Source organism: Manacus candei, unplaced genomic scaffold, assembly GCF_025592945.1.
Source record: "Manacus candei isolate 608988 ecotype Guabito, Panama unplaced genomic scaffold, ASM2559294v1 h1tg000014l, whole genome shotgun sequence".
In the NCBI taxonomy this organism is placed as follows: Eukaryota; Metazoa; Chordata; class Aves; order Passeriformes; family Pipridae; genus Manacus; species Manacus candei.
Genome location: NW_026138062.1, coordinates 39,771,226 through 39,797,674, shown reverse-complemented (window position 1 = coordinate 39,797,674; position 26,449 = coordinate 39,771,226). Strand labels below are relative to the sequence as shown.

Genomic DNA, 26,449 nt, shown 5'->3' with positions numbered 1-26,449 from the left:
CTCTTCTGATAGTGCTTGTGCCAAGTTCCTCAGAGGGCAACTTAAAACTACAATAGGCATAAGCAGTTCTGTAGTATTAGATAACAAAAGAAAACATCTTCTGGTTCATAGATTTTTTTTTTTTTAATTCTATTTGGATTCATAGCCCTATAAACATTCACTCAATTTAATGATAGTTTCCATTCAATTTCATTGAGGGTCAAGTACTGCACTTTGGAAACAAAAGTAGTAATGTCATTATCTTCCAGGTCATATGGTCAAATCCAGAAGTGTCTTAACATTGCTCAAAACTTATTAAACCATTTGTCTTGCATTAGATGTAATCAAATGCCCCTTAGAAATATTCGGAATCAGGTCTTCTACGAGTTGAACTTCTGCAAGGGAATTTATTCAGTAAATAAATCCCTAAAAGACCTCTACAGAAATACTGTTTTTCATTTAAACTGGGTTCCATCATCTATTTCCAAAGAGAGTCAAAGGAAGAATCCCATCTTAGCTTTTCTATACTGTGTCATTCATATACCCTCTCACTTCTGCATTTCTATTTACTAGCTTTTAGACATATATACCCTTTTTTTGTGTGTGTGCAGTTTGTTTAACCAAATAAAAGAAGTCTCACTGCCATAAGGCAAAGAAGCAACACCTAAAGTCCTCACTGGACATGTCTGTATTTCCTCAGGTTTGGATTTTTGCTGTATCAGCTTTCCAAGCTTAACTTTGACAGACAACAGATTAATAGTTATACCAATTAAACCACAAGCTATTTGTGGGGACAAATGTCCAAGTTTGCAAATAATTTTTTTTAATACCAGTAGTTGAAAGAAAACAATGTAAGGGGAGGGACAAGAATTGGCTGGGATCTTTTCTTGAAAAGGAAGAAATGAGGCATGCTGAGCTATGAAGTTTTAGTTGTGTTGTAAATTCAGTATGTGTGAACCAGAAACAGTATCTGGATGTCCAGAAAACACTCAATTTCTAGTTGCAACTGTTTTAGCTTCAGAGTCATTGCACAATGCTAAACAAATGTTATAGACTCATGGTGTTCCTAACAAGATATATATTTCAGTTTAATATCCAAAATGTGATTTATCTCTCTACTTCTCCCATGAAATCTGTCATCTATAATGTTATGCATATGTTATACTTTTAGATAGGAATTATACATTAACTACCTTTACTGGTAAGTTTAGATACACAAACCTTATGTTCATTCATAATGGCACAGAATCTCTCTGGACTCTTGCTGTCATTAATTTCTTTTGACAATTATCATTTTCAAGTGACAGTGATTTTCTCTTCTTTTTCAAGAAAAGAAATTCCCTACTGTCTACAACTGACTTTCTTCCTTTATGTGTTTAAATTCTAGTATCTGAAATACTCATAACTCTCTGAGAAATAAAAATATGACTGGATGGGGATTTCTGAAAGCTCCCAATACTCTATTCCCATTGAAGTCACTGCTAGCTTTATCCCATGCTCCTGTGAGATGAGAGCTTAGGCAGCACTGAGGCCTGATTTCATGCTGTAGTGTATCCATAAATGGACTCCTACGTATACACAAAATCTATTTTTTAATACTTAAGCACTCAATAACATCAACAGTGTGGATTTGCTCTGTGCCTGTATTCCCATTTGTGAGTTTCACTAATAACTGTTGAACCTGTTGGCTAAATTGAGGATAAAACCTCAAAGGTATTTCAGTTGTTAGCTTTCTGAAGCCTAGCAGGAAAATGGAGAGAAGAGAGACTGTATTAATGCCTCCCTTGGAGCAGGGAAGCAGAGGAGCCTCATCCTCACTGTTTAGCCAGCAATCCAAGAGGAGAATGTTACCGTATGCCTCAACACTGGGAAAAGTTTTGAATGCAGCTCACATTCCACAGCACAGCCTACCAATAAGGTATGAAGCCTTATTGCTGTACAAAGAACTATATTTTATTTGAGTTCAATATATTACATAAAGCTTAAGCCTTAACACAGTAAGATTTAGAGATTTTATATCTCTGTTTAGATACTATTATTTTAAGCAAGAAAATGCTAAACCAAATTCTAAATATATTTGGGATTTTTTTTCTTTGCTTTTATATCTGCTGATCAACAAGGAAAAACAGTATCTTACAACATGTGAGTGGTAAATAGCCACCAAGTATCTCCCACTACACAGATGTACAGGAGTCAATGACTACATGCGCTACCGCTGCTCCAGTGAGGAGAGCTGCAAGCACAGATGTCTCAGGCACCATCATGCCTGAGTGGGTTTGGTCAGGATGAGGGAAGAGAGGGAGAGTGAATTGAGCAGTGAGACAACACAACTGAAAAGATTCAGAAGGTAGAGAAGTAATGGGCTCAAAAAATGTAAATTAATTTTGTACTTACATGTTCATGCAACTAGCCTACATGCAAAGTATCTTCCTAAGTACATTACTACAACAGGATTTATGATGTTCTTTGCAGTTTGGGAGTCAGCATTCAATCAATCCCTTTTCCCTCCAGTATTTGCAACTCTGCAGCAACCTCTGGCTCAACTTTTGTGACTATGTACCTTCAACCAGGAGTCGCTGAGAGCTCCTTCCTTGCAAGCAGTGATTTCAGACCCTGCCAGAATCCTCTGACAAATTCATTCTCCGTGAGTCAGAACCTAATGCCCTTATGAGGTCTAAAACAGCTGGCAGAGGTGATATGTATTAATCTCAGTTGACCTCTGTACATATAAAAATCACTAACATAAGATCTTGTCAAGTATATGCTGGTCTAAATCTATTTAATAACTGCCTGTGATCCTGAAAAAAAAAAAAAAGGAAGCCGAATCTAATCCTAAACCTGCTCTTACTCCAACGATACTGTCAGCCCTCCACATTTTATCCCAAAAGCAGTGGTAGTGAACGTTTATTCTTGAAGCTCACATTCCCAGTGATGGACTGTTATCACTTGCTAGTCAGAAATAACTAGTATAATGCCATTGCTCATCACTCTAAAGAAATCTTTAATCTTATCCTAAAGATGCAGCATTTTGAAGAGATCAAGAAGATCCAACTTACATTTCTCAGACAGTAATAAAAACTGGAATATTTTTAGGTACTTCTGTGAGCTTGCTGTGCTAGTGACCTATTTGCCCTAGACTTGCTCTGTATTGAGTGCAGAAGGAAGACACATGCACCAAGTAGTTCATCCCACCTGAAGATGGACATCTAAAACAAATGGGATGAACAGTTCTCTGCCCCTCAATTATAAGGGAAGCTTTAACAAGATGCCCCATTTTTTAAGCCACCAAAGTTTTTTAAAATGAACCTTTTTTCTCTTCCAGTTCCATTTTAGCCTAATTTAAGCAGTAATGCAGACTGAATCTGAGTGTAAGTGTATAAGCAAAGCACAAGGCAAACCAACACATACATACAGATGTATGTACATACGTACACATACACACTTTTCAAAGGCCTGCAGCCAGGACCTGAGACAAAGCTACTGACTTCATTACCTATTTTTTGATCTACCATGGAGCTGGGCAGATAGACTCAATCACATCTGAGGTTTCAGCTCAGATCTAAAGATACTAGTACTAGTAGGAAACGTAGCTTTGTATCTCTAATTTTAGTCTAAGTTTTCATTTTTACTTTTCAGGATTGCTTGTTTAGAAAGAGTATTTAAAGACACAAACATCAAGAACGCACTGTCCACAATTAAATACAACTCAGCACAAGATCAAGTAATTCTTTCTGCTCCCTAGGAAGATGGGCTATGTCTAATAATATTTAGAGGTACTTTGGCTCACCATACGTATATTGTGCAGCCTGAATTTTATAATATTTAAGATTTCAGAGAACATACTCATAATAATGAAAATTATTGTTTTGCCTAAGATTTTCATAAAGCTGCATTTGGATAGAAACCAGAATTCAATTAAAATGTGTATATCCCAGCACTTTAAGTAGTTCTTAGTTAAAAAGAATTACCTTAATTGTGTTGAAAGTATCAGAAAAAGATGGCCCATAACATGTTTTGCATTCAAATTAGACTTAGTAAAAAAAGAAAATACTGTCTATTAATGAAGTCCTGTTATTTGTATTAACACAGCAGCAGCCACATTTCTGAAATGATTCATGGGCTTCAAAATAAAATGAAGTGAAAATGTAAACCTTTTTGAAAGCATCTGTGCAAGTGTGTTCTTACTTGTATTTTGACAGGTTTTCTCTGCATTGCTGCCTTCATACATCTGTAGTTGCTTTTTTACTTATGGACTGAAACAGAAAACCAATTGTTCTGTTTGTGGTCTGTTTGGTTTGGGGGCTTTTGTAAGCTCAAACTGCTTTCTGAATTCTGAATGAACTAAACAAAATGAAAAACAAATATTCACTCTACAATTGTCAGGTAAATTGAAACCAGATATAAAGAAAGCAAAATTTTTGTAGAGTGGCAATTGAAGATTGCAGATTTTGGAAAAAAATCCCAACACCAGTATTCAATCTACTGTAAATATAGAAAATACTGATATTTAATGAACTGCATTCTACTGTGTTATGGTTGCAAAACTTTTCCTGACCTCAAGAGATAAAAACAGTTCTTCAATTCCACACATAATTAAGAAAACAGCAACATTTCAAGTAGTAGAACTTGACATATCACAATGAAAGAGCATTTTGCAGTTATGCAATACCACGTTATATCTTGCAAAGTATTATATTTTGCTCACATCTTCAAATATGCTGCCATGATTTCAAATGGGTTTCTTTTTCAAACTAGATAGCATGCATTTTTATTAATAATGGTTTTATTATACAATTGAGCCCTATATTTAAGAGAAATATATTTAAATTTAATCATAAAGAAAAACTTGCAGATTTCATGAAGATTCATGCAGAATAGTCTCCAGAACATAGCAGCTCCACCAGCAATCAATTTGCAATGCAATAGATGTAAACAATACGAAAAAGTAAATAGAGCTTCACAATGCTATTAATTTCATTAAGATCATATGACATGACATGACATCAGTTCTTCAAAACAGCATAGGATCAGACAGATTTTCATTGAAATATAAAACAACATTATAGCTGAGAACAACTCATTTATTACTGTAGTATAAAAGTTTTATGTCCAGATATCTCCAAAAGTGTAGAGGCAAAAAAGCACAACCTGTTTTTCAATGTCTATCAGAACAATAAAAATTCTGTATAGATTTTATATAAGAGGTTGTAGTGCCTGTTAACAAAAAAGTGTCATTTAGATACCTGAATCTGGAGTTAGGTCCCACCTATTGAGAGATCAGAGTCAGCTTAGATCCATGCATACTACCAGGGATAGTGGAACTAAATGAATTCATAAAATTTTGCATTTATTGGAGAGAAATCCTAACTATAAGTGACATAGGAACCTTCTCATTGGCTGGTAATGTCATATGGTCCGTAGCAGGAATTCTTCACAAAACAGAGGCAAATAGAAAAGGATTATGTAATTATTCTTGCAGGAGAGGCCAAAGGAATGAAACAGAAGTGTTACAACATAGAGGTTGCATATTATCTTTAGAACGCTCTACGAAAACAGATATTTACAACAGAATTAAGCATTTGATTACCTTTCCATAGACAGACTAGCTGCTAGACACACAGGCACAGGAACTACCTCTCTTAGAACAACAGACTGTGGGAGAAGGTTACAGAACAAAGTTAAGGTCTCAAAACTAGATCCTTGAGAGAGCTAGAAACCAGAAAACTCCAAAGAATCTCTAAGATTTCCACATAACAGTGGCATGATGAATCCAAGCCTGAAAAACCCTGCAGCAGAGGACTTCTTCATGAGGAGCTGTCTAAGGTGTATCCATATTTTAATTTAGAAGTTGCCAGAATAATCACAGGGACAGAGACAGTAACCACTGAAGGATAATAAAGCTTAACTAATAAAGAGTAACTCATAGTTTACATACTTAAAATTAGACAGCATCAGCTGCTGTCCCAGTTTGACTGAGTGATCCTGATGGATTTATGAGACACAGTGCTAGATACCATATTCTATTGATTCTTCCTCCTTTGCATACAGGACAGCCTTCAGACAACAGACCTAGAGGAAGGCACACATGAACACATTCCCTCTCATGTTTTCTGCAGTATTCCTTTCTCTTCTGTCAACACAAGGGAGAAAAGCCATAATTGTTTTATACATGGTTTAACCAGTTCTATTCCTTCTCTTCTCTACTAAAAGTCCAATATGGATGCACAGAGTATGAATGTAAAGATACCAGTTAATACTGGAAAGACAGACCTCAGTTAAACCACAGTGGTACTAAAAGCTTCATTACAGTTTGATTGCTTTCAGCAAAGATATCTAAAAATTGTCAGATTTGAGAAACTAATCAGTGTACTGGGGAAACTAGTGCTAATTAAGTTATCTGAATACCTGAACTTTTGCAACACAGAAACTGTAGAATAGGTTAGCATTTTATTTACCAGTCGTTAATAAGAGGTGAGCAGCAGCTGAAATCACACTACACTAATAAGGTCACAGTTACAGTAAATCACTTTTGTACAAATTGAACACAATCCCACAATCTTTAAAATTGCACTATTCCCAGTCTGGGAACAAAGTGAAGACAGGATCTACACACACTGTCCATCTTCTGCGGGAAGTAAAAATGGCATGTATTGACAAAAAATGCTGAAAATATATATACACCTCACAAGACATGCACATGGACTGTCTCTGCCACGCAGCTCAGTGAGGGATACGGAGACTGAACACGTCACTTGTTTTTCACAGAATCATATAATCAAAAATAGTTTGGGTTGGAAGGGACTTTTAAAGGTCATCTAGTCCAACCACACTGCAATAAGCAGAGACATCATTTTCTTAGCAAGAGATGCAGAATGGAGGAGATGTAGAAAGTCAGATCCGGAAATATATCAGATTGCTTGCTGACACAGAGCTAAGCTGTGACTTCTGTTCTTCAGCCACAGGGGAGAAGGCAGCAGGGAGCCCTGTACAGTGCACACTGAAACAAAGGGATGCCCTTCCACGTTCACCAGCAAGACATGGAGCACTTAGTTCAGCAGGGAGTAGAAGAAGTCCTGCACACAGCCCAACTCCTTCAAGCCTCTCTGCCTTACTCATTATCTAAATGACAACCCTGTGTTGTAACACCCGAGGGAAGATTAATTGGGAAAGTGAGGCAGGGCAGCAGCTCTTTCCCCATTTTCCCTCTGGCACTCAGTACATGGCTCATAATGCACCTGGCTGAATATGCATGATTTTACCCTTTAGTCCTGCTATGTCAGGCCTTACAATGAATCTAACAAAATGAAAGATACCATTTTTCATTCTGTTTTCTTTATTTTGTACATTTAACAGGGCTGTCTAGTCAATTCAACTTTGTGCCTAATGTGATTTTGAATTTCTTTCTAAAAGTATATTTCAGGTTAAACCCGTATGCCACACATTTAGTGATCTGACTACACTTTTTTTCTTTTGGCCTGGCAAGAACTGAAATGAAAATATCTCTGATGCTTCCTTTCTTTCTGTTTGCTTTCCTTTGCCTTATTTTAAGAGTATATATTTAGTAAAAATTTTGGGAGGACAGTGATTTGTTTTGAATATAGTATTTGACAGGTACCAGAAATCTTCAGCTTCCAGTATTGCCAGTCTATTCTCAGTTTTCTTTTTCTGGACCTGAGATGACAGCCAAAGTCAAAATTTACCAGCTTTTTAACAGAAAAATGATGCATATGTGCAGAAAAAAATTGGACATTCCACGTGAAATTATTCAGCAATCGTTATGGGTAATAACTCTTTGTTAGTATCCATCGTAAGCAAGCACAGAGTATCTTGCACGCCATAAGTAGCTTTCTTATAGAGGTTCAGCCAAGTCCCTAGTGGGAGCTCTCTGGGTTTCTTCTAGTCAGCTCTTTCAACAGTCTCCCTCACTCTGTGAAAAGCTGTGCCAGCTGCTGCTGCACGTGAAGGAGCCTCTGTCAAAAGCAATTTTGAGAACTGCCTGGTTTCACAGGCAGTTGGATCCTGGCATTGGATCCTCTATTTTATCTGGTAATTTTATGCAATTTTAAACTGGCAAGAACATCAAGCCAGCAAAATGACAATACTTTGGAGTTCATGGTGGTTTGTCTCAAGTTCAGGCTTTGCTTTAGCCACAGAGAAAAATCTACAATACTAATTTAAATAACCAAAGGAAATTCTTGTCTCCTACCCATGGAAACAGAAGGGAAGCAGAAGCTGCATTAGGTGACTAGGTTAGCTATCTCCCTAAAAAGAAACAAGGCAGCTCAGTTCTGGTTTGGCCAAATACCTTTGAAGGCCTTTTTGAAAATGAAATGCTAGAAATTCATTCTCAAAACTACAATGACATGTACTCAAATTTTCAATCACTCCATTGCAAAAGCACATATAGAAATACATTCTGACTCACTTTTGATAAGAAAAACAGGTGACAGTTTTTCCTTAATCGATTTGAAGCTAATGGCTTGCCTAAGGTAAGCTTTAAAAGTAATCTGCCTGACAAGGTTTAACTTGAGGTCCTGCAAGCATTGGTGATGGCACAAAAAATAGCAGCAGCATCAGGAAATGGCATAGTCAGTGGCGACAAATCCTGTGACAAGATCCCTGTACAAAAATAAAAGAGTGCACATGCAAGCCTTGAAAAATATCCTGTGCATATTGATAAAAAAGCTTTTAAAGTCGTTCTTCAAAAAAATAAACTGAACTGACAGATCAAGTCATTATGATTTCTTTCTTCATGCCCTTCCTCTATATCCTTATGCACTAGATGAAACCAAACCCGGGGAACAAAAGTGCAAAGTAACAAAATCAGGAATAATAACTTTCCCCGTTTTGTTCTGTTTCTTTGGCAAGGAGGCTGCTATTTAAGTCCCATGCCACTGAAGCTATTTTCAGGCAAGCATGTGAGAACCAAGGTACTTGATTTTTATACAGGACATCACACTGTCATTTTGTATGACTCTTTGTTCCCCAAAACCAGATATCCAGGTACCCTGTTATTGTACCTCAGTACGTCACATAACTCTCAGTCTGCAAAAACAGTGGTGGCAAAAACTCTGAGCAGGAAAGTAGACAGGAGGTGAGACAGTACAGATAGCAAGGCCACACCATTTTAAGGATGATTGCACCCTGGTAAGGATCTTCTGTCTTTGCCCACATGTAATGGTGGCTGCAGGTGGCACTTCTGCCTCTTCAAGCTGCCAGAGCTCAATCCCTACAGTGGAACAAAAAGTATCACCATAGAGCGATACCGCCTGCAGAAAAATGTTGTCACATGAATGAACACTGCCCAGCAAGGCTGTGACCAGTTACTGGAGTGGGGAAAGAGCAGGCTGAACAGTCACAGATCCACTTCTCATCCTCCTCTGCTTTCCACTGTGGGAACAACACAGGTACAGGATCAGTCCTCAAATGTATGCTAGAGTATGGCATGAGGTTCCTCTGTGGTGCAAAAAAGTCTATTTCTGGAGTGATGCTTGTTTCTATGATGTCATGTGGCAAACAGAATTACTCATTTCTTGTCATCTTTTGAGAGGTAGGCTATATGTATGGAGATGGGGATGTAACATCAAAACCTGGCTTTGCCATGCAGGTCCAAAGGCAGACCCAAGACACCTTGGCATTACTCAACGATGCTGCAAAGGTGGGGTTGTCACTGCACCCATTTCTCAGAGGCACCACTCAAGACACCCTGAGTATACTGTAGAGTAAACATAGTAGTGTACACTGCCAGAGAACTGACTCCGGAGGTTCAAATGTTTGCACTTGCTATTTATGTAACGGCAGAGCACATACATACTACGAGTAGCCAGATCATTACTACATGATGCAATAATTTCATATTTTACTTAAGAGTTTAACTTTCCAACATCTAATTACAGGAATCAGTGAGAAATGCATACCATATCATTAAGCTCTTCTGGGTGACAAGTATTATTTCCAAACAAAAATAAAACCAAGCCTATCCAGGTGAAGAACTGTTCTCTTCCTTTAGGAGTATGAAAGAAGCAAAGAGTATCTTCCCCTTCTCCAACTACAAAGCCATCCTACTAGAAAAACAGCAATACACGCATGACTGACGGTTTGGGAACGCCAGGTCACACCATATGGACAGCAGTGAAGCGAACCAGCATCCTCCTGTGCCAACTGCCAAACATTCAGCAACCTAACAAAGCAATCTGAAGGTGACTGATGGAGCAAGGGAACAGGCCTACAACCTGATCCACAAAAACAGCACCATAACTTTGGGGCTTTATATCAATTTCAAAGTAGTAAATTCTCTGTAGGCTTCAGCAAGGAGATCTTAAACCCTTTTACTGACATCTGGATCTGTTAGTGAAATCATTCCTATTTGTGAGTATCCCTGCTGTGATATCACAATTAAGAAGCTGTGATGGTCCACTCCACAAAGAATCTCCAGGCATTATCACCACCTACTTGCTGTTCTCATGCAGCAGTACTGTCACTGGTTTGCTAAAGAGAAGAATTTATCTTTCAAGCACAACAGTACATAAAAGGTTTCCAGATTCCACAGTACTTCTGGTGACCAACATTCTATGTACCTATTTTTATTCCTTCTCTCTAGCCAGTCTGGCTCCTTTATTTTTGTGAGTCACATCAGATTAGAAATACATTCAACTATGAAAAAAATCTTTTGCAACTGATCCAAGAAGAAACAGTAACAGAAACCCACGCATATTACACTTGCAGCCTCTTTAAAACTAAAAAACAAACAGAAACAATACAAGACACTGAAAAATACTGACAGGTTTCCTTACAGTCTTATTTAGAAATGTATTGCAGTTGAAGTCACTTGTAGGATATCCTGTGGATGACACATAAGGTAGTCAGTACAGGAGAAAAAGCAACTGGACATTTGAGTGCACAAAGCTTTGATCTGTATTTTTGCTACACAATCTGTAACTGCATCAGTTACCCTTACCCCTTCATCTGTCAGTGCAAAGGATTTGATTTGGTTTCTTTCAGTGTATAGACACTAGCTGAATATCTTAACTGTAAGCATTGTAAATCTTACATGCATAAGCCCCTCACTACAAGAAAGAAACTGAGGTGCTGAGGCACATCCAAAGAGCAATGAAGCTGGGGAAGAGTCTGGAGCACAAGTCTTATGAGAAGCAGTACAGGGAGTTGGGAGTGTTTAGCCTGGAGAAAAGGAGGCTCAGGGAGATCTTATTGCTCTTTACAACTATCTGATAGGAGGTTGTACCAAGGTGGGTATCAGTCTCTTCTCCCGAGTAACAAGTAATAGGACGAGCAAATGGCTTCAAGTGAGGTTTACACTGGATATTAGGAAAAATTTCTTCACTGAAAAGGTTGTCAAGTGCTGGAACAGGCTACCTAGGGAAGTGGTTGAGTCATCAGTTCAGAAAGTATTTAAAAGTTGTGTAGATGTGACACTAAGGGACATGGTTTAGTGGTGGGCTTAGCAGTGTTGGTATAATGGTTGGTCTTAGAGTTTTTTTCAATTTAAACAGACTCAGATTCTATAACAAACTCATCACTGAATTCTGAGGCATTTTCTTTTATCCTATATTAATTCATGTGAACTGTGAGCCAGACCTTGCTGCAATAAGCACTGATGGAAGCTTTGTCATTGACTGTAGTGCAACAAAGGTCAAGATGGCTATTTTTCAAGTTTTTCATGGACTTAGTGTTTAATAAATATTTTTACAGAGTCTTAACACTATCAAGTCCCAAGGTACAGCAGGGCTAAAATACATTGGCAAGAAGTTTGAACAGAAGGTAAAATGTGTCCTCCTGCACAATCTCCAAATACGCAGAGCTCTAACTGCCAAAGCAGAAACATGAGATGTTGGCCTTCACAGTGTGGGACACAGATCAAAAAGGAAGCATGAAACTGAAGATTACTCAAATACAATAGGAAGCTCAAGATCATGTAGCATTTATTCACTACCAAAAATATTAGAGCCAAACCCAAACTCCCAAAAGAAAGTATCACCAGTTTGACAGTGTAAACAGGCTATTTCCTTAGCTTTGTGAACAGGAGATTGATTTGAAACAAAGGGCCAAACAACCTAACACAATTCAATGTTTTAGCCAGGAGATCCTCACCAGAAGCAGTGATATAAATGGTCTCTTTTATCCAAAATGTGGTATAACGTAATCAACCTTACAAATACAGCAGAATTTTTGGAGGCAATTATTGTATTGAATACAACTTGAATCAACTGGAAGATTACTACTAAATTTTGCTGCAAGAGAGGACAAATTCCTACTACAAAGAAAGGCAACACAGAGATTTCATGGTATTTCTTAGGACTCCTTTAATACCCTTGTGTCAAATCCCTGGAGCTGCACAAAAGCCAGAAAAAGACAGGGCACACCGCCCTTCTCTCTGGTTGGGATCATACTACAAACAGACAGGTAACTCAAGTTTTCTCAGCTGAGTAGGTAAAACACAAGCCTGCTACACAAGAAATGGAGGATGAAGGCAAGGAGAAGCAACAAGCTGGGCCCAGAGATGTGAGAGAACCAGACTTCTTGTTTCTGCTACTCTTGTGCATAGGAAAAGGGATGAGAGTGGGAAAGAGGGAGAGCAGGATGTAAGAGATGGGGAAGGCAACCACTGCTTCCTAAAACTGGTGCATTCCACCCATCACCATCCTCCTCACAGCTGTAGTAGGTGCCACTGTGGAATGGTTAAGGTTGGAAGTCACCTCTGTATGTCGCCATTATTGCTCTAGAGACAACAAGGAGATGGTATTTTGAGACCTTTGGGACTACAATATAGCATGCAGAGGCCTACTTTTCCTATATTCAGAGCCAGTCCTGTAGGATATTTTATTTGTTCTTAAAGAGATCGGTCTGTAATTTGCTGCAGATATATTTTAATATTATCAAGACTATCCCTAGGAAAAGACTGGAGCATAAAACACATAAACTCTTGCTGTATCTTTTGTACATACAGTATTATTAGAGGCATGAAAAGAAAGCCACTCTCTGTCCTTCTAATTTACAGCTCACCAAAGGAATTTCTTGCTGTACAAATAATACACGTTTTGTGCATATGTTCCTTTTACGCAGTATTTACACCCAGTCTAGAGAAGGAGTGACAGAAATATAGTGTAGTGAATTTATATATTATTTTGTTCAAAGAATTTCTGCCTTGTATAATCCTTTTTCTAATAATTTCCTTTTTACTTAATACAAATTTTAATAAGTTTCAGAACTTCAACAAGCAAAACTAACAGCCGTTTTCAAACATAACTGCTGCTTTCAACCCAGATTCCATAAATTACATAGCTACCAACATCATGTAAAAAGGATCTTAATTACCCAGAATAGTTAGCCTCAAATATTTGTCTAACACTTCATTGTTCAACTAGGACTTCAAAAAATTACATTAAACCTCGAGTGGAGGGGGGGAGGGCTTGTATTCTAAAAAAATAAACCCTAGGTACAATATTTTTATGATTTTAATGCTAATTTGGAACTAATTATATCAAGTGTACTTAATCTCACTTCCTTGTGCTTCTGTCCTTTAATTTATGCAACTTATATGTGCATACCTATTATGACATATTAGACAATATGTTAAAGATACAAATTTCATTTATTCCGCAAAGGCATATACAAAAATATTCATTCCTATGATATATATACTTTTTTCATTTTAAGTTTAATAGAATATTTGATAAATACAGTTACTCAGCATCACCTCACTTACATATAAGCTGTTCAAGCTTTCTTATTACATCATCCTGTACGACTGTGCCCCTTGATTTTAATGGAATTAGGAAGATGCTCAAAGTTAAGCACATGATTAATGTTATTGCACTGAGTCCCCATGAGTTTTCTATTTATGCATATTCCTAGATGTTTTATAAAACACATCTCTGTGAGATCACGGTGGGAAAAACCTCCACATTATTTTAGAAATTTCAGCATTGTTCAGCTTCTACTAACCAAAGCAATACTATTATCAAGTTTTTTCTTCAAACCTTTTAAGAATTAGCTGGCCTAATTCCATTTCATACAAATACATAAAAGAAAACAACAACAAAACAAAATAAACAAAAAAACAAAAACAAAACCCAAACCAAACCAAACAAAAAAACAACCAACTAAACAAAAATAACACCACACCAAAAAACACCCACGATGTTTTGAGAGACTGGTCGGGGAGTTTATAGTGACTTTCACCATATGATATACATCTGTCTGATAAAACACGTTTCAAGCTCCTTTAAAGAATTCCTACATGCTTCTTGCTGCTGAGTCAGGGTTGGAATTCTCATGCAATATCCTCTGATACTTCAGTCCAAACTGTTAATTATATAGATAAGAGACATCAACAATTAAACAATTGTAGACCAAAATGTATTACTACAGGGAAATTATTAAGGTTTTTTTAAAAATAACTGATGAAGTCTAAAATACACATTTTTATACAAAATCTACGAAACTGGGGATATAAAGCCTATAAAACCAAATTTATTCTATCCATTTTACAGTTGACACAATTTTATGTTACTAGAGTCCTTTTCCCCATGATTAGGCACAGGCCAAAGCAGGGTAGAGTTAATGGCACACATCCATTTGTACTGGTCATGAAAGAGCCAAAAGATGTTGGCAGTTTCCCAGAATTATAAAGCACGATTTCTCTTTGTATTTTGGTGGTGCACAAGCAAATCAAACTTTGGAAATTCCTTTTTTATTTTTTTTTGTTCCTAATGAAAACCACAACAGCACAGAGTCTTATCTTGAGTCATCTGATGTTATGGTTTCAAACCCACATCAGAAGATACTGATTCTATGGCTTTTAGTTGTTTACATACTGAAATGATTTGACACTATGTTGTCTGGTTTGGTCTGCTTTCTCTTTAAACTTTTGAGTTTAAAGTTTAAAATATATATTGTGATGCTTAGTCTGAAGATATGGACTAGGAATACTTTCCTAGACTAAGTGAATGTTTGTTCAATAACAGATAAAAAAGAGCAAATGATGTTTCAGTTAGACATTACAGAGTAAATAAGTACTTTTTATCTCCCACTTTTCATCTCCAAGTATACATAAACAACCAAAATAGAAGAAACAAAATATAAGACTTCTTGTAATTATATGGTATTACCTGCATGCTGCAAACTGGGAAAATGAGTCAAAAGAGAAAAATGGAAGCATCTGGAAGACCTCTCTGTTTGTTATTCCAATGAACTTCAAAGGACTTAACAGCATAAATAAACACTTTAAGTGAATATCACTACTTGTGCTATAAGTGTTGCTGGCATTTCCAGGACACTTAAAAAAATTGATTAGTGCTACACTGGACTGCTGAGTCATCAATGCCCGTCCTTCCACTGGGACAAGAGGATGTCTTGTAAGCAGGTTATTTATATTTTTAATATCTTCAGCAGAAATTACAGTCTGGTTAGGTTTGGTAGCCATTAAATGGCACTTTTTGTATGTGCTGCCCTCATCTACAGATTTCTTATCAGCAGTCTTAAGTAAGAGCAATGACAAATAGGCCAACCTCTTTTAGTCTGAAATAAGAAAGACAATATCAAATCGCGCAGAGTGCAAAGGTTTACTTTGGCTGAAAGCAAGACCAAGTCTCCATATTAAAGCTCCATGTATGCAGTCTCACTAGTTTATCCTGCTTGGAAATAACAGGAAAATAGAATCCAAAGGATTGTTTTCTTTTTTAATAAAAAGTGTAGGTGGTCTTGGACTCGCCAAGATATAATGTTTTTTAAAAAGCTGAACAGGCCTTGCTTCCTCTTCAGTATCTCTTTTAATTTCACAACATAATAATCATGATCATCAACCCAGGATATATTATTAAATTACTTTTTATCCTTTCTATGTGCTTTGAGAAAGACTATTGGAACATATTTATCCCCAGTGTATTGTGTGCTCCTAGATCCTATTCTGTATTGTCATGTCTGCAAATATTTACAAAGCAAAAAATACCATCTCATTCAGTGATGTAACTGACGTGCCTTTAATGCTATTCCATATCATTGCTTCAGACCAAAACAACGCAAAAACACCACTTCAAATTATGAAAGACAGAAATACTTTTAGTGGCCTACAGCCAACCATGGTCTAAACACTGCTTGTGAGCTCGTCACATGCATGCAACATTTGGAGTACCACTCATAACCTTTGGCTGCACAAATACAGACTTTTAGTCAAGAAATTCAAGCAACAGTTTGGTTCATTTGAGTAAAATCAGGGGGATCAGCAGTTGATCTGCTTTGGATGTTGTAACCTGATGCCCAGTTCCACTGGCCACACCAGAACACAAAGTCTTCACAGAGAAAAATCAAGCAGATTCCCAAGCATAGAGACAGAGCAAGGCATGATAGGGGCTGTATGTGGTCTGACTAAAAGTCTGTTACCCTCCTCAGTAAATGGCTATCCAGTAAAGAGTTGTAGAGCTGTCTGACTTCAGCATGGGCATGTTTCACTACCTCTGTAGGCTGTAGGACTCACTAGCACATGACTCAGGAAAGATGAAAGGCAGTATATAATTACATATAGATCTGCCAGCAGGCCCAGTATTCGTCCACCTGGTACACACAAAGTTCACCTACTACAAGTTGTCTCAGATAATTTTAAAGGTGTAAAGCCTAATCATAACATTAAATGATCACAACTAGGAAGAGAGTAACTAACTAATCATTTCAGAAGCTTGTTCTCCTCATCACTCCAAGAAGCAACTTCACCACAGGAAGTCCTCTGCAGAGTAAAACATCTGTCACACTGCCATTAAGGTGAAAACTATTTATATTAGGGGTTAATGACTTCTTCATTGACTACACAGAGGAGATCAGAGTAAAACACATTTTGATGTTTTAAGTAAATCACTGCAGTTTTCTATAAAGAAGCTTGTTTGAAGTTTGACTTGAATGGAAACTTGTTCAGTTTATTTCAGAGATGGTCCCAGTTCTTCTACAAAGTTTAAGATGGCAGGCTTACAAGTCATGAAGCTTGATAAGGTACATAATAGTTTTAAAGGACGAAACAGAAATAACACATATATGCTTTTATCACTTTTTTAATGAGATTTAACTGGATTTCTGTAACAGAATGAACTGCAATTCTGTCTTGTTTCTTGACTCAATATCTCAATTCTAAGAAAAAAAAACTGTCCACCTTCACTATGCCTTCTTTCAGTGGTTAGAAATGCATACAAAAGATTATTAGGTTCAATATGGCTCCAAAGTTGAAACAGACATCATCCTAAATCAACTATATACCCATTACATGCATTGTATACATGCTGGAAAATAAGCACTGGTAAATATAGAGGACAGTCTTGGAAATGCCAAGTGACTGGGTTTTTGAAAAGGGTTTATAAAAATATATAAATTCTGTCAACTGAAAGATGTTAACTTGAAGACCGAACTTAACTCTGCTCATTTTCAGGGACAAAATCTTGCATTTCGCTGTGTAAGAAGGTACACAGCAACGTGCAAAAGCAGGTCCACGTGAGGCTGGAACACAACAGGCTGCTTCCCAGTGAGAGGCTCATCACTCTTCCCAAAGCGAAAGGTGTGGATTCCAGAGGTAGATTCTCAGCAGAGCTATTTTTATGCAGCCTCCCCATTCATTCACCATGGGGTCACAGCACGCGGCCACGCCGCCCTTTCACTCGAGGCACCTGCGTCCCACTCAGCCGTGCTGCGGACCCTCGGCAGCATCTCGGCTGTCCAGGGCATCCTCCGCTGGCAGCGGCGGGAACACCACCAGAGTTTAGATACGCCAGCTGACAGCACCCTTCCTACCGAGCGGGCAGTATCCGAGAGCCCGCGGCCGCTCTGCAGGGTGCTCACCATCCCTGGGCATCACAAGGGACGAAACCAGTCCCGGCGAGGCATTGCTTGCCCAGCAGACCCAGGGGAACCCCGAGCCCTGGGACCCTCCAGTCGAGGCAGTCTCCCACCCGGAGGGCGGCACCCCGACAGCCCTTACAGGAGCAAAACGCGGCGACGGCTGCGGGTGGGAGGGGGGAGGCTGAGAGAGGAGCCCCACTTCCCACAAGAAGCCCTGAGGCGACGGCTTCGCCCACCACCCACACTCCCGCCACAAACCCGCCGTTTGCCCGGCATTGCCCCCGCCGTCGGCACATCACAGTCACACGGGGGACACGGAGCGAGGTGCCGGCCGCAGACCGGAGGGGACGCTGACGGCACCGCCGACTCCCAGGAGACTTCCTCGAAGTTGCCCTGAGAAGTTTGGGACCGCCCGGAGGTTCAGTCGCTGGGCAGAGCTGCCCTCTCAGTCCACACGTCCCTGCTGCCACCTGGCCACACGCTCCCGGACCAGTCTCCAGGGACCAGACTTCAGGGACTGCCCCCCATGCCCCCGGCTGACCCCTCGGGGACGGGACCTCCACCCAGACAGCCCCCCGTCCTCCCCTGGGGATGCGGCCCCCGTTCCCGGGACAGAACAGCAGCCTAGAGGTTCGCTCAGGGCTCCCCCCACAAATGCAGCCCTTGGGAACAAATAAAGCAGCAGGACACTTACCATCTCGCCTGATGTTGGAAGCCCGCAGGGCTTTTATAGATCCGCTCTGGGCAGGGGCGGTGGTCCCCTGACGGCTGCAAAAGTTCGCACAGACGACGGCGTAGAGCAGGAGGAGGATAAGCAGTTGCATTGGGACCAGCTGCGAGCGGGACCGTGTCTCTGAGAAGAAACGGGCTCTCCCGCCGAGGGTTCTTCCCTCGCTCGTGTTCTTTCCCTCTTGCCGGGCTTTTTGGTTGTTGCGGGTTGCTTGTGTGTTTGGGGGAGTTGTATTGGGGAGGGGGGGGGGTGGAGGGGCGGAGGGGGAATGGCACAATCCCCGCAAAAAAAGCAAAACCCCAGAGCACGGGAAGCAGCAGTCGCCGCCGACGCGCTACTCTCCGAGCTGCCTCCAAACTTCCTGCATGCTGAACTTTTGGCTGCCCTTCTGGGCCGGCCAAACTCGGCGGAGGTGCGGAGCGGCCGGGCCGGGTCCGCCGCCCCCTCCCCTCGTCCCGCACGGCCGTGCCCCAGTGGCAGGCGGGAGCTGCCGCTGCGGGGCTGCGCCCGCCGCCTCGCACCGCCCAGCCCCGCTCCGCCCGGCCCCGCTCCGCCCGGCAGGAGCCGCCGCCGGGGTCTGGAGCGGCGGGAGCCCCGCGCTCCGCGCCGGGGGCCGGGGGGGAGAGGCGGCCCGGGGGAAGGGGGCGGGAGCGGTGCCCGGGCCCTCCCTGAGCTACCGGCCACGCCGTCCCCACTCCGGCCAAAGAGTGGCAGGAGGGGTGGTGCGAACGCCGGGTTCCCGGCGGGTGGGTGCGGGGGGAGCCGTGTGCCAGGGGCTCCCCGACAGCAGAGGCCGCGTACCCGAGGGTCCCGTCACGCTCGGCCCTGCGGTGGCCACGTAAAAGTCATCTCTGGGCTGAATGACTCAAACCACCGAACTGCACCAGGGCGGGTGAGGAGACTTAGTAGGAAAATTGGATAACCCGCAGTTGTCCCTGGGAGAAATACATGGACTCTTGTGTCATGCCAAGTACTGTCAAAAATCTTTCATAAAAAGGTAATTCCTACTAATTTAGACTCTCATTCGATTAGGTCTGGTATTAAAAGATTGTATTACTGCCTGGAAGAGTTTGGGTCTAAACCAAAGGTATGTGAGGGTTGTGATCAGATTGCTAGTTTAATACTCTCTTTCCTTCCATTAGCTGCAATGAAAATAATCAAAAGGAAGATGCAGGAAAAAAAAACCCACTCAGGTTTTTTAACAGTTCTCTAATTAATCCTTCCCTACTCACTTTATTTCTTGAGACATTTCATATAGTCTCAGCCAGTCTAGCAAACTGTAACATGCTGCTAGACCTTTAACAACGTGAAACATACCTCATTAGCAGAAGAGGAATGTCAATACGGTGCTATACCAGGAGTCTTGGATGAGTCTTGCTACACTCCGAGAACTGCCTCTGGCTGTGTGAAGCATTTTCTCTGAGAGTATGTTAGGATGACAATGGGACCGAAACATCTTGTATGTCTTAAGAAACCAGTAGGGTGCAATTCTGTTATGCATAATTCATGCTTCTTTATCCCTTTCATGTTCCCCAAAACTGACAGCGATCCTAATCCTGCTCCCATGTGGTAGATAATGGAAAGGCTCCAACTGTCCTTCATTTGTGAGCAGATGTGCCTACATTTTAGGTGCCCATTTCAGGGGGGGAACTGGGTGAACAGAGGGAAGGTGGTCGATTCAATCATCGTAATAGAAACAGAAAGTCAAATAGAGGACATAGACCAAATGAGGATGGGGGAGCTCCAGAGATGTCTTTTGTTCATCCAGTCAGTAAGTCTGCCTCTTTCCAGTTGCCTTACAAGGAACTGGCAGAAAATGCCAATAGAATCCCATCTCCTTAGCTCTATTCTGAGTGCAAGTACCTTTTAACATAAAAGAAGGTGGTCAATATCCTGACCTTTACTACAACCTCGTGATGAAGTTGTGCTTTACTTATTGTCCTCAGGCCTTCCTTCTCTCTTAGACTTGAGATGCTAGAATCCATAACTGGTTGTCTTCGGGTGAGTAGCCATTTTAAGGTGGAAGAGGAAGAGAAAGGACAGATTACCTTCCACCAAAAAGTCAGACAAAAGGTGTTTTGACATTATCTGAGCAGTTGCATAATTCAGTCAAGAAAGGGCACTGTTTCCAAGGCTGTTTCTCTTTCTGTACCCAGGTTCATCTATATAAATTTTCTTATATAATATGTCTTCCTAAGAGCTTGTCTGGAACTAAAGTCTATCTGGCCCTATGCCTTCCTGACTGCACAGGTCCAGCTTTGACATGAGTGGAACAGGCTTTTGCCTTAAATATTCTACAGATATTTGACTGCTGTGCTCCCTGGCTTAATAAAGACTAGAAGTTTAAACTTCCTCAAGCTGACCAGGGCACAGAACTGAAGTTTCCTCAGCACTATTTTTTTTTTTTTTAAGAGTACATAGTGTTGTGATGCATAAGATGAAATTCGTGTTTCTGCAACTTTCTCTGTTGCTTAGAGAATTCTCAAGCAGAACAGCATGAGGCCTCATAAACTAGACAGTGATGAAAACAGGCAAGTGGATTCTACCACCAATGGCTTTGATATATATCAAGAGGAACTGTGTATAACTCCTACCATATGCTCATGGAACATTTCTGTTCTTCCCTGTGCAAAGCATGGGATGGTGCCATTCTTTGTTCTAAAGCAAAATATATTTTTGTAGCAGAAGAGAGAAGTATTTTTTTCAGGTCAGAAAAACAGCCATGGAATATTATTGTGGGGTCCAAAATAGAGGCCTAGCCCTATGAACTACAGATATTTATTTTGCACCCAGTATCAAAAAATCCCAGATTTTTCAATTTGATGTAGAGGTGTAGAGAAAGATTTTGGGACAGAGCAGCAAGGCTGACGTGCAGTGATAAACCTTTGTTGAAAAGGCCTACACTTAAATCACTGTTGCTACAGCTTCTCAGTTCACTTTAAAAATCACTAAACCCAATAAAAATTGAAAGAGCATCTTTATAATAAAGTGTCACAAAACCCCCTGTCAAAGGGTGAGAAATTTGGATTATGCTCAGACATTTTTATAAGCATACGACTGGTTCTTTACTTTCTGGCAAACATTCTAGCACATTGGCTAATCTGTATTCTAAGGGTTCGGGATAATTTAAAGCATTGGATGATTTCTGTAGGAAGACCTATAGCAAATCATGGTTACTGCACAAAAGGACGTACTGATGTATAAGTGTGATAACAGAGGTAATTACAAATTTGTCAGCCCAACTGGGATCCTGATAAAAAAACCCTTAACAGTTGATATGAAACTCAATTAATAAAAATTAAAAGGAAAATAATATAATTATTAATCAACCTGGAAAATCTTATCATACTGACTTGGAAATCTGGTTTACAAACAGAATAGCATCAAATTATGACTTTCATAAGGTACCACTTGGTACCACACAACCTGTATCATATGGAATGAAAGTCATGCATACTAAATGTTTTCAAAGCTTGTTAAATGACAGGTTTAAAAAAGTTTATGTTAAAGGGAAACATTATTAAATGAATTCTTTTTAAGAGACCACCACTTAGGCTAATTTTTTACTTCTTCATTGATTTGCATTTTCAACAGTGACCTGGGAAAAATGCAGTCATTACTCATGACTTTTGAAGATGACAAAAACCTTGGAGAAGTAATAAGATGATTTATAGAAATGGTGTTATGTGGAGACGGACATGTAGATACTGGGTATAACTGTAAATCTGAGTCCTTATGCAGCTCATGCTTTAAAATAGCCAGTGACAGCACTGCCCAGTGCCTGCGGCATCCACCCGACCTGGTTTTAATCTTCTGAAAGTGTCTGGTGTAAGCCTGTCACGCGGGTTCTCATTGTTCACGGAGAGAATTGGATACCCATCAGAGGGCACTCTAGCCCAGCGGTTTTAGGCAGTTATGCTGTGGTGGTCTGGAAAGTCCAGTTTCTCGCGACTGACTATGGAGAGAGCATACAGACCAAATATGTTCACAGTTAATGGTACAGTAGTTAATCCTAGAAAGCACTGATGCAGAAAAAAATTACAGGGGTGGATTATTGAGGAAGTCAATGGGCTGTAATCTTCCCTGTTATCATTTGTTGGCTGGGAGATGCTCCAGTGTCATACAGTTTGTCCATGGAGAACAGATGTACTCTGTGTCCACCCCTTAGAACATCTGAGTTATGGTGATTAAGTAGCAAACCCCAAGATCTCTGTGCATTATCCCTGGGATTCTTGGATATTTATTTAAGAAAGGGAATATCAATTAGAGTAGAGGCATTATGCTCTCTTCTGTTATTATTAGACTGCTGCATCAAGTTCCCATGAATAAAGTCTTAGAAAGGACCATAATAGACTGAAAAACACTGAGAGGAAAACCACAGAATTGGTTAGAGATTGAGAAACATGCCATTTAGGAAAAAGCTTAAAAATCACAAGCCATTTAGTTTATCTAGGAGAAAATCAGAGGGGTCACATCTACCTCCCAGAGGTAGGATATTGATTCTAGAACACTATTCCGTCTAGTGGACAATGACATATCAAAGTGAAAGCTGGAGAGAGATAAACTAAGGTTAGAAGTAAAAGGCACACTTTTCAGTGTGGAAAGTTATGGAAATATCAAAGTTGTATACTCTTCACCACTAAAAATGTGAAAGACAAGATTTGATGTTTTTCTAAACCCATCAAGTGGTTTCAAGCTGTGCTTAGGAACCCACGGGATCAGTGAGAAAACAGAGAAAAGCATGTTTATATGTTGCATACTACAAGCCACAGGTGAATTCTAAGTGATTCTGCAGATCATTGGAAGTTGACAACTAAAAAAAAATACCTCCAGGGATTAATTCTGGGAAGTACTGTGATTTCTTTTATATAGGAGGGCAGTCAAGTGAGGGCAGCAGTGCTTGGCTTTGTGTTTGATAGGACTGATCACCTATCTTTATGTAAATTTTGGCTAGTTCACCACTGCAGATGTCAAGAGACAAATATTGCACCTACATGCATATCTCCCTCAGGGAGGGAGAGAAAAATGGTATCCCAAGCTGAACATGTTGATACATTAAATTTTGAGAAACTGCTATATCGCTCAGACTGTCCCACTGGTACCTAGCGACCGTACCAATTGACACATAGTCCTGCATGCAATATTCAGAGTTATGCTTTCAAAAAATGAGTATAAGCTACAATGATATAAGAAATATTGGCCTCCTGAGGTTAAGTAGGATTTTTAGCCCCCATTTATATCAGTACAACTATCATTTAGATTTCAGGTTTAAAAAGAATGGGCTAAGTTTTCTCATAGGTTTTTCTTAGTAAGAAAGAAATACCTTCAAAAAGACTGCATTTCTTCTGTAGCCCAGTTCCCAAGTTCATAGATTTAAAGAGACCTTTCTGACTTCTTTCATAAATAAGCCAAACCATTTTACTGTCCTACCTCCCGCTTTGTTTACTCAATAGTTAGCATGGTATCTTTCAGAAAAAAAAAAAAAAGATAAAACCTTGATTTTAAAATAGGAGTAAACTTGATTTTGTGGTCTCTTGAGACAGAGAATCACCTACTATAAATGTTAAGTAATTCAGGTAATTGATGACTGTTTTTCAAGATTTGGGTTTTTTTTTTTTCTCTCTGGATCTTATGCTGTGAAGGAACAGTAGCGGTTTATCAGGATCCTCTGCTTGGTCTTTCCTAATACTTGGATGCAAGTAATTTGAACCTACTGCTTTGGACTTAGCAAAACAGCTGTCTGCATACCCTAGTAACTTCTACCTAACCACTTGGATTATTTCTGTGATCAATTTCTTTGCACCTGTCGAAATGAGGTTTTGCTTGTCTTCAATGTAATAGATTTGAGTTAGAAAACTGCCATCGAGAATTTTAGAGAAATTCTAGGAATGTTTTACTACTGGTAATGTGAGATTGCTAGGATCAGAGGTTTCAGACTGAAATTTTTCATGATAATTCATGGTTTCTGTCTGCATGTTGCGGGTACTACTTTAGAAATAGAGCATTCACTTTTAGTAAGACAGAGAACAATATGGTGTACAATTCTGTGTACAATACCGCCCAGACATTCTCACTGGACTACTCTGTGTTCTCTTCACCAGTGTGCAGGAAGCATTTGCCCTCTCTTGACTTCAGCATTTGTTCTCTCCACCATATTTTCAGTATGGGAACACTCTCAAATTCTGTAAATTATTATCTTGTGAACAACTTAAAACATACCACCTGAGCAATGTTTTAAAGACTGAAATGCACCTCTAATACTAAAGCCTCAAAGCAATAAGTACTGTCTTGGCACCACAAAGATGGCACATGAACTTCTTTTCTTTTAGTTTTACAGTTTGTGCTCAGTTCAGAAAATATGCAAGCAATCAAATATCTTCCTTTGTTGATTAAAAATTTCCCCTCAATTTCCCAAGAGCTGAAGTTCTGAGCAGCCATCATACATATGTGTTATATGCAAAGTCCTCTACTCAGCCACCTAGATAATCAGAAATTTTTCATAATATTTTAAGGATTTTATAAGGACTGAACCTTCTAGTTATGTAAATTTTTTCCTTGTCCTCCTGAACTACATCTTGCCTTTCCTCCTTTGTCTTCAGTTTTACAGAACACCACTTACTCATCTTGTCAGCAGTGTTTCAAAACTGCTGAGCCATGATGCTGGGCTTTTTTTCATTCCTTTGTGGGTAATTTCATTCCTCTTTGAGGTCTGGGTGCACACGTGCAATGGAGATGCTTGCCAAATTCGCTTATCCAAAACCAGACCCATTTTTTTTCTATTTTTCTTTCTGACTCAAGAATTTTCGAACACCATTTCACAATAGGGAAGATTCTGGCTTCCAGTAAGAAATGCTCAATTCACAATGGAGAAACCTTTTTCCAGTGCTGACCATCTTGGTGCCTGAAAAGCAAACTTGTCATACTTTCTCTTGACATCCCTGTATTTCAAAGATATAGCAAAATTAGATCTTTTCAGTCATTTCAGAATCAATAATTAGACACCATTAAATGAACAAACCCAGAACATGATGGTCAGAAATGCAAAATTCTGCAGCTCAAAACTTGACTTTTACCATAGAATCATAGAACAGTTTGTGTTGGAAGGAACCTTAATGATCACCTAGTCCACCTCCCCTGCTGTGGGCAGGAACATCTTTCACTAGATCACTTCACTCAAAGCCCCATCCAAACTGACTTTCAACATTTCTAATAGTGGGGCAACCACAACTTCCCCCAGCAACCTGTTCAACTGCTTCACCACTCCTCAAAAAAAAATTTCTTACATCCAATATGAACCTCCCCTCTTTTGGTTTAAAATCATTGCCATTTGTCCTGTTACTACAGGCCCTGGTAAAAAATCTCTTTCCATCTCTTAAAAGTCCTCATTTGATATTGAAGAGCAGTAATAGGGTTCCTCAGGCAACTTCTCCAGGCTGAATAATCAAAACTCTCTCAGCCTATCTTCATAGCAGAGGTGTTCCACCCCTCTGACCATTTTCAAGGCCCATCTGTGGACCTGTTCTAACAGGTTGCTGTTTTTCTTGCACTGGGGCCTTCAGATCTGGATGCAGCACTTCATGTGGCATCTCACAAAAGTGCTGTTGATAGGAAGAATCACCTCCCTCAACCTGCTGGCCCTGCTGCTTTTGGTGCAGCCTAGGACATGGTTGGCCTTCTGGGCTATGAGTGTACAATGCTGGCTCATATCCACTTTTTCATTCACTGGTATCCCCAAGTCCTTCTACACAGCGTTGCTCTCAATCCATTCATCCTTACAGTCCATATTGATATTGGGGATTGCCCTATCAATAAGCCACATGCAGAACCTTGCACTCAGCCTTGTTGTTATAAAATGTACTCTGCACTTAGAGATTATTTGTTTCAGGGAAGGTAATTTTAGATCAT

General features: G+C 39.9%; 1 protein-coding gene across 4 annotated transcripts in view; it reads right to left on the bottom strand.

The window, feature by feature from the left end:
• Positions 1-18,989, bottom strand: part of PDGFD (platelet derived growth factor D) — a 149,076-nt gene extending 130,087 nt beyond the window's left edge. For all 4 annotated transcript variants that reach the window (XM_051779857.1, XM_051779859.1, XM_051779858.1 and 1 more), the window contains exon 1: positions 18,509-18,989. In XM_051779857.1, the coding sequence (XP_051635817.1) occupies positions 18,509-18,638 (130 nt within the window). In that variant the 5' untranslated portion in view covers positions 18,639-18,989. The remainder of the gene's footprint in view (positions 1-18,508) is intronic.
• Positions 18,990-26,449: the final 7,460 nt, after the last annotated feature.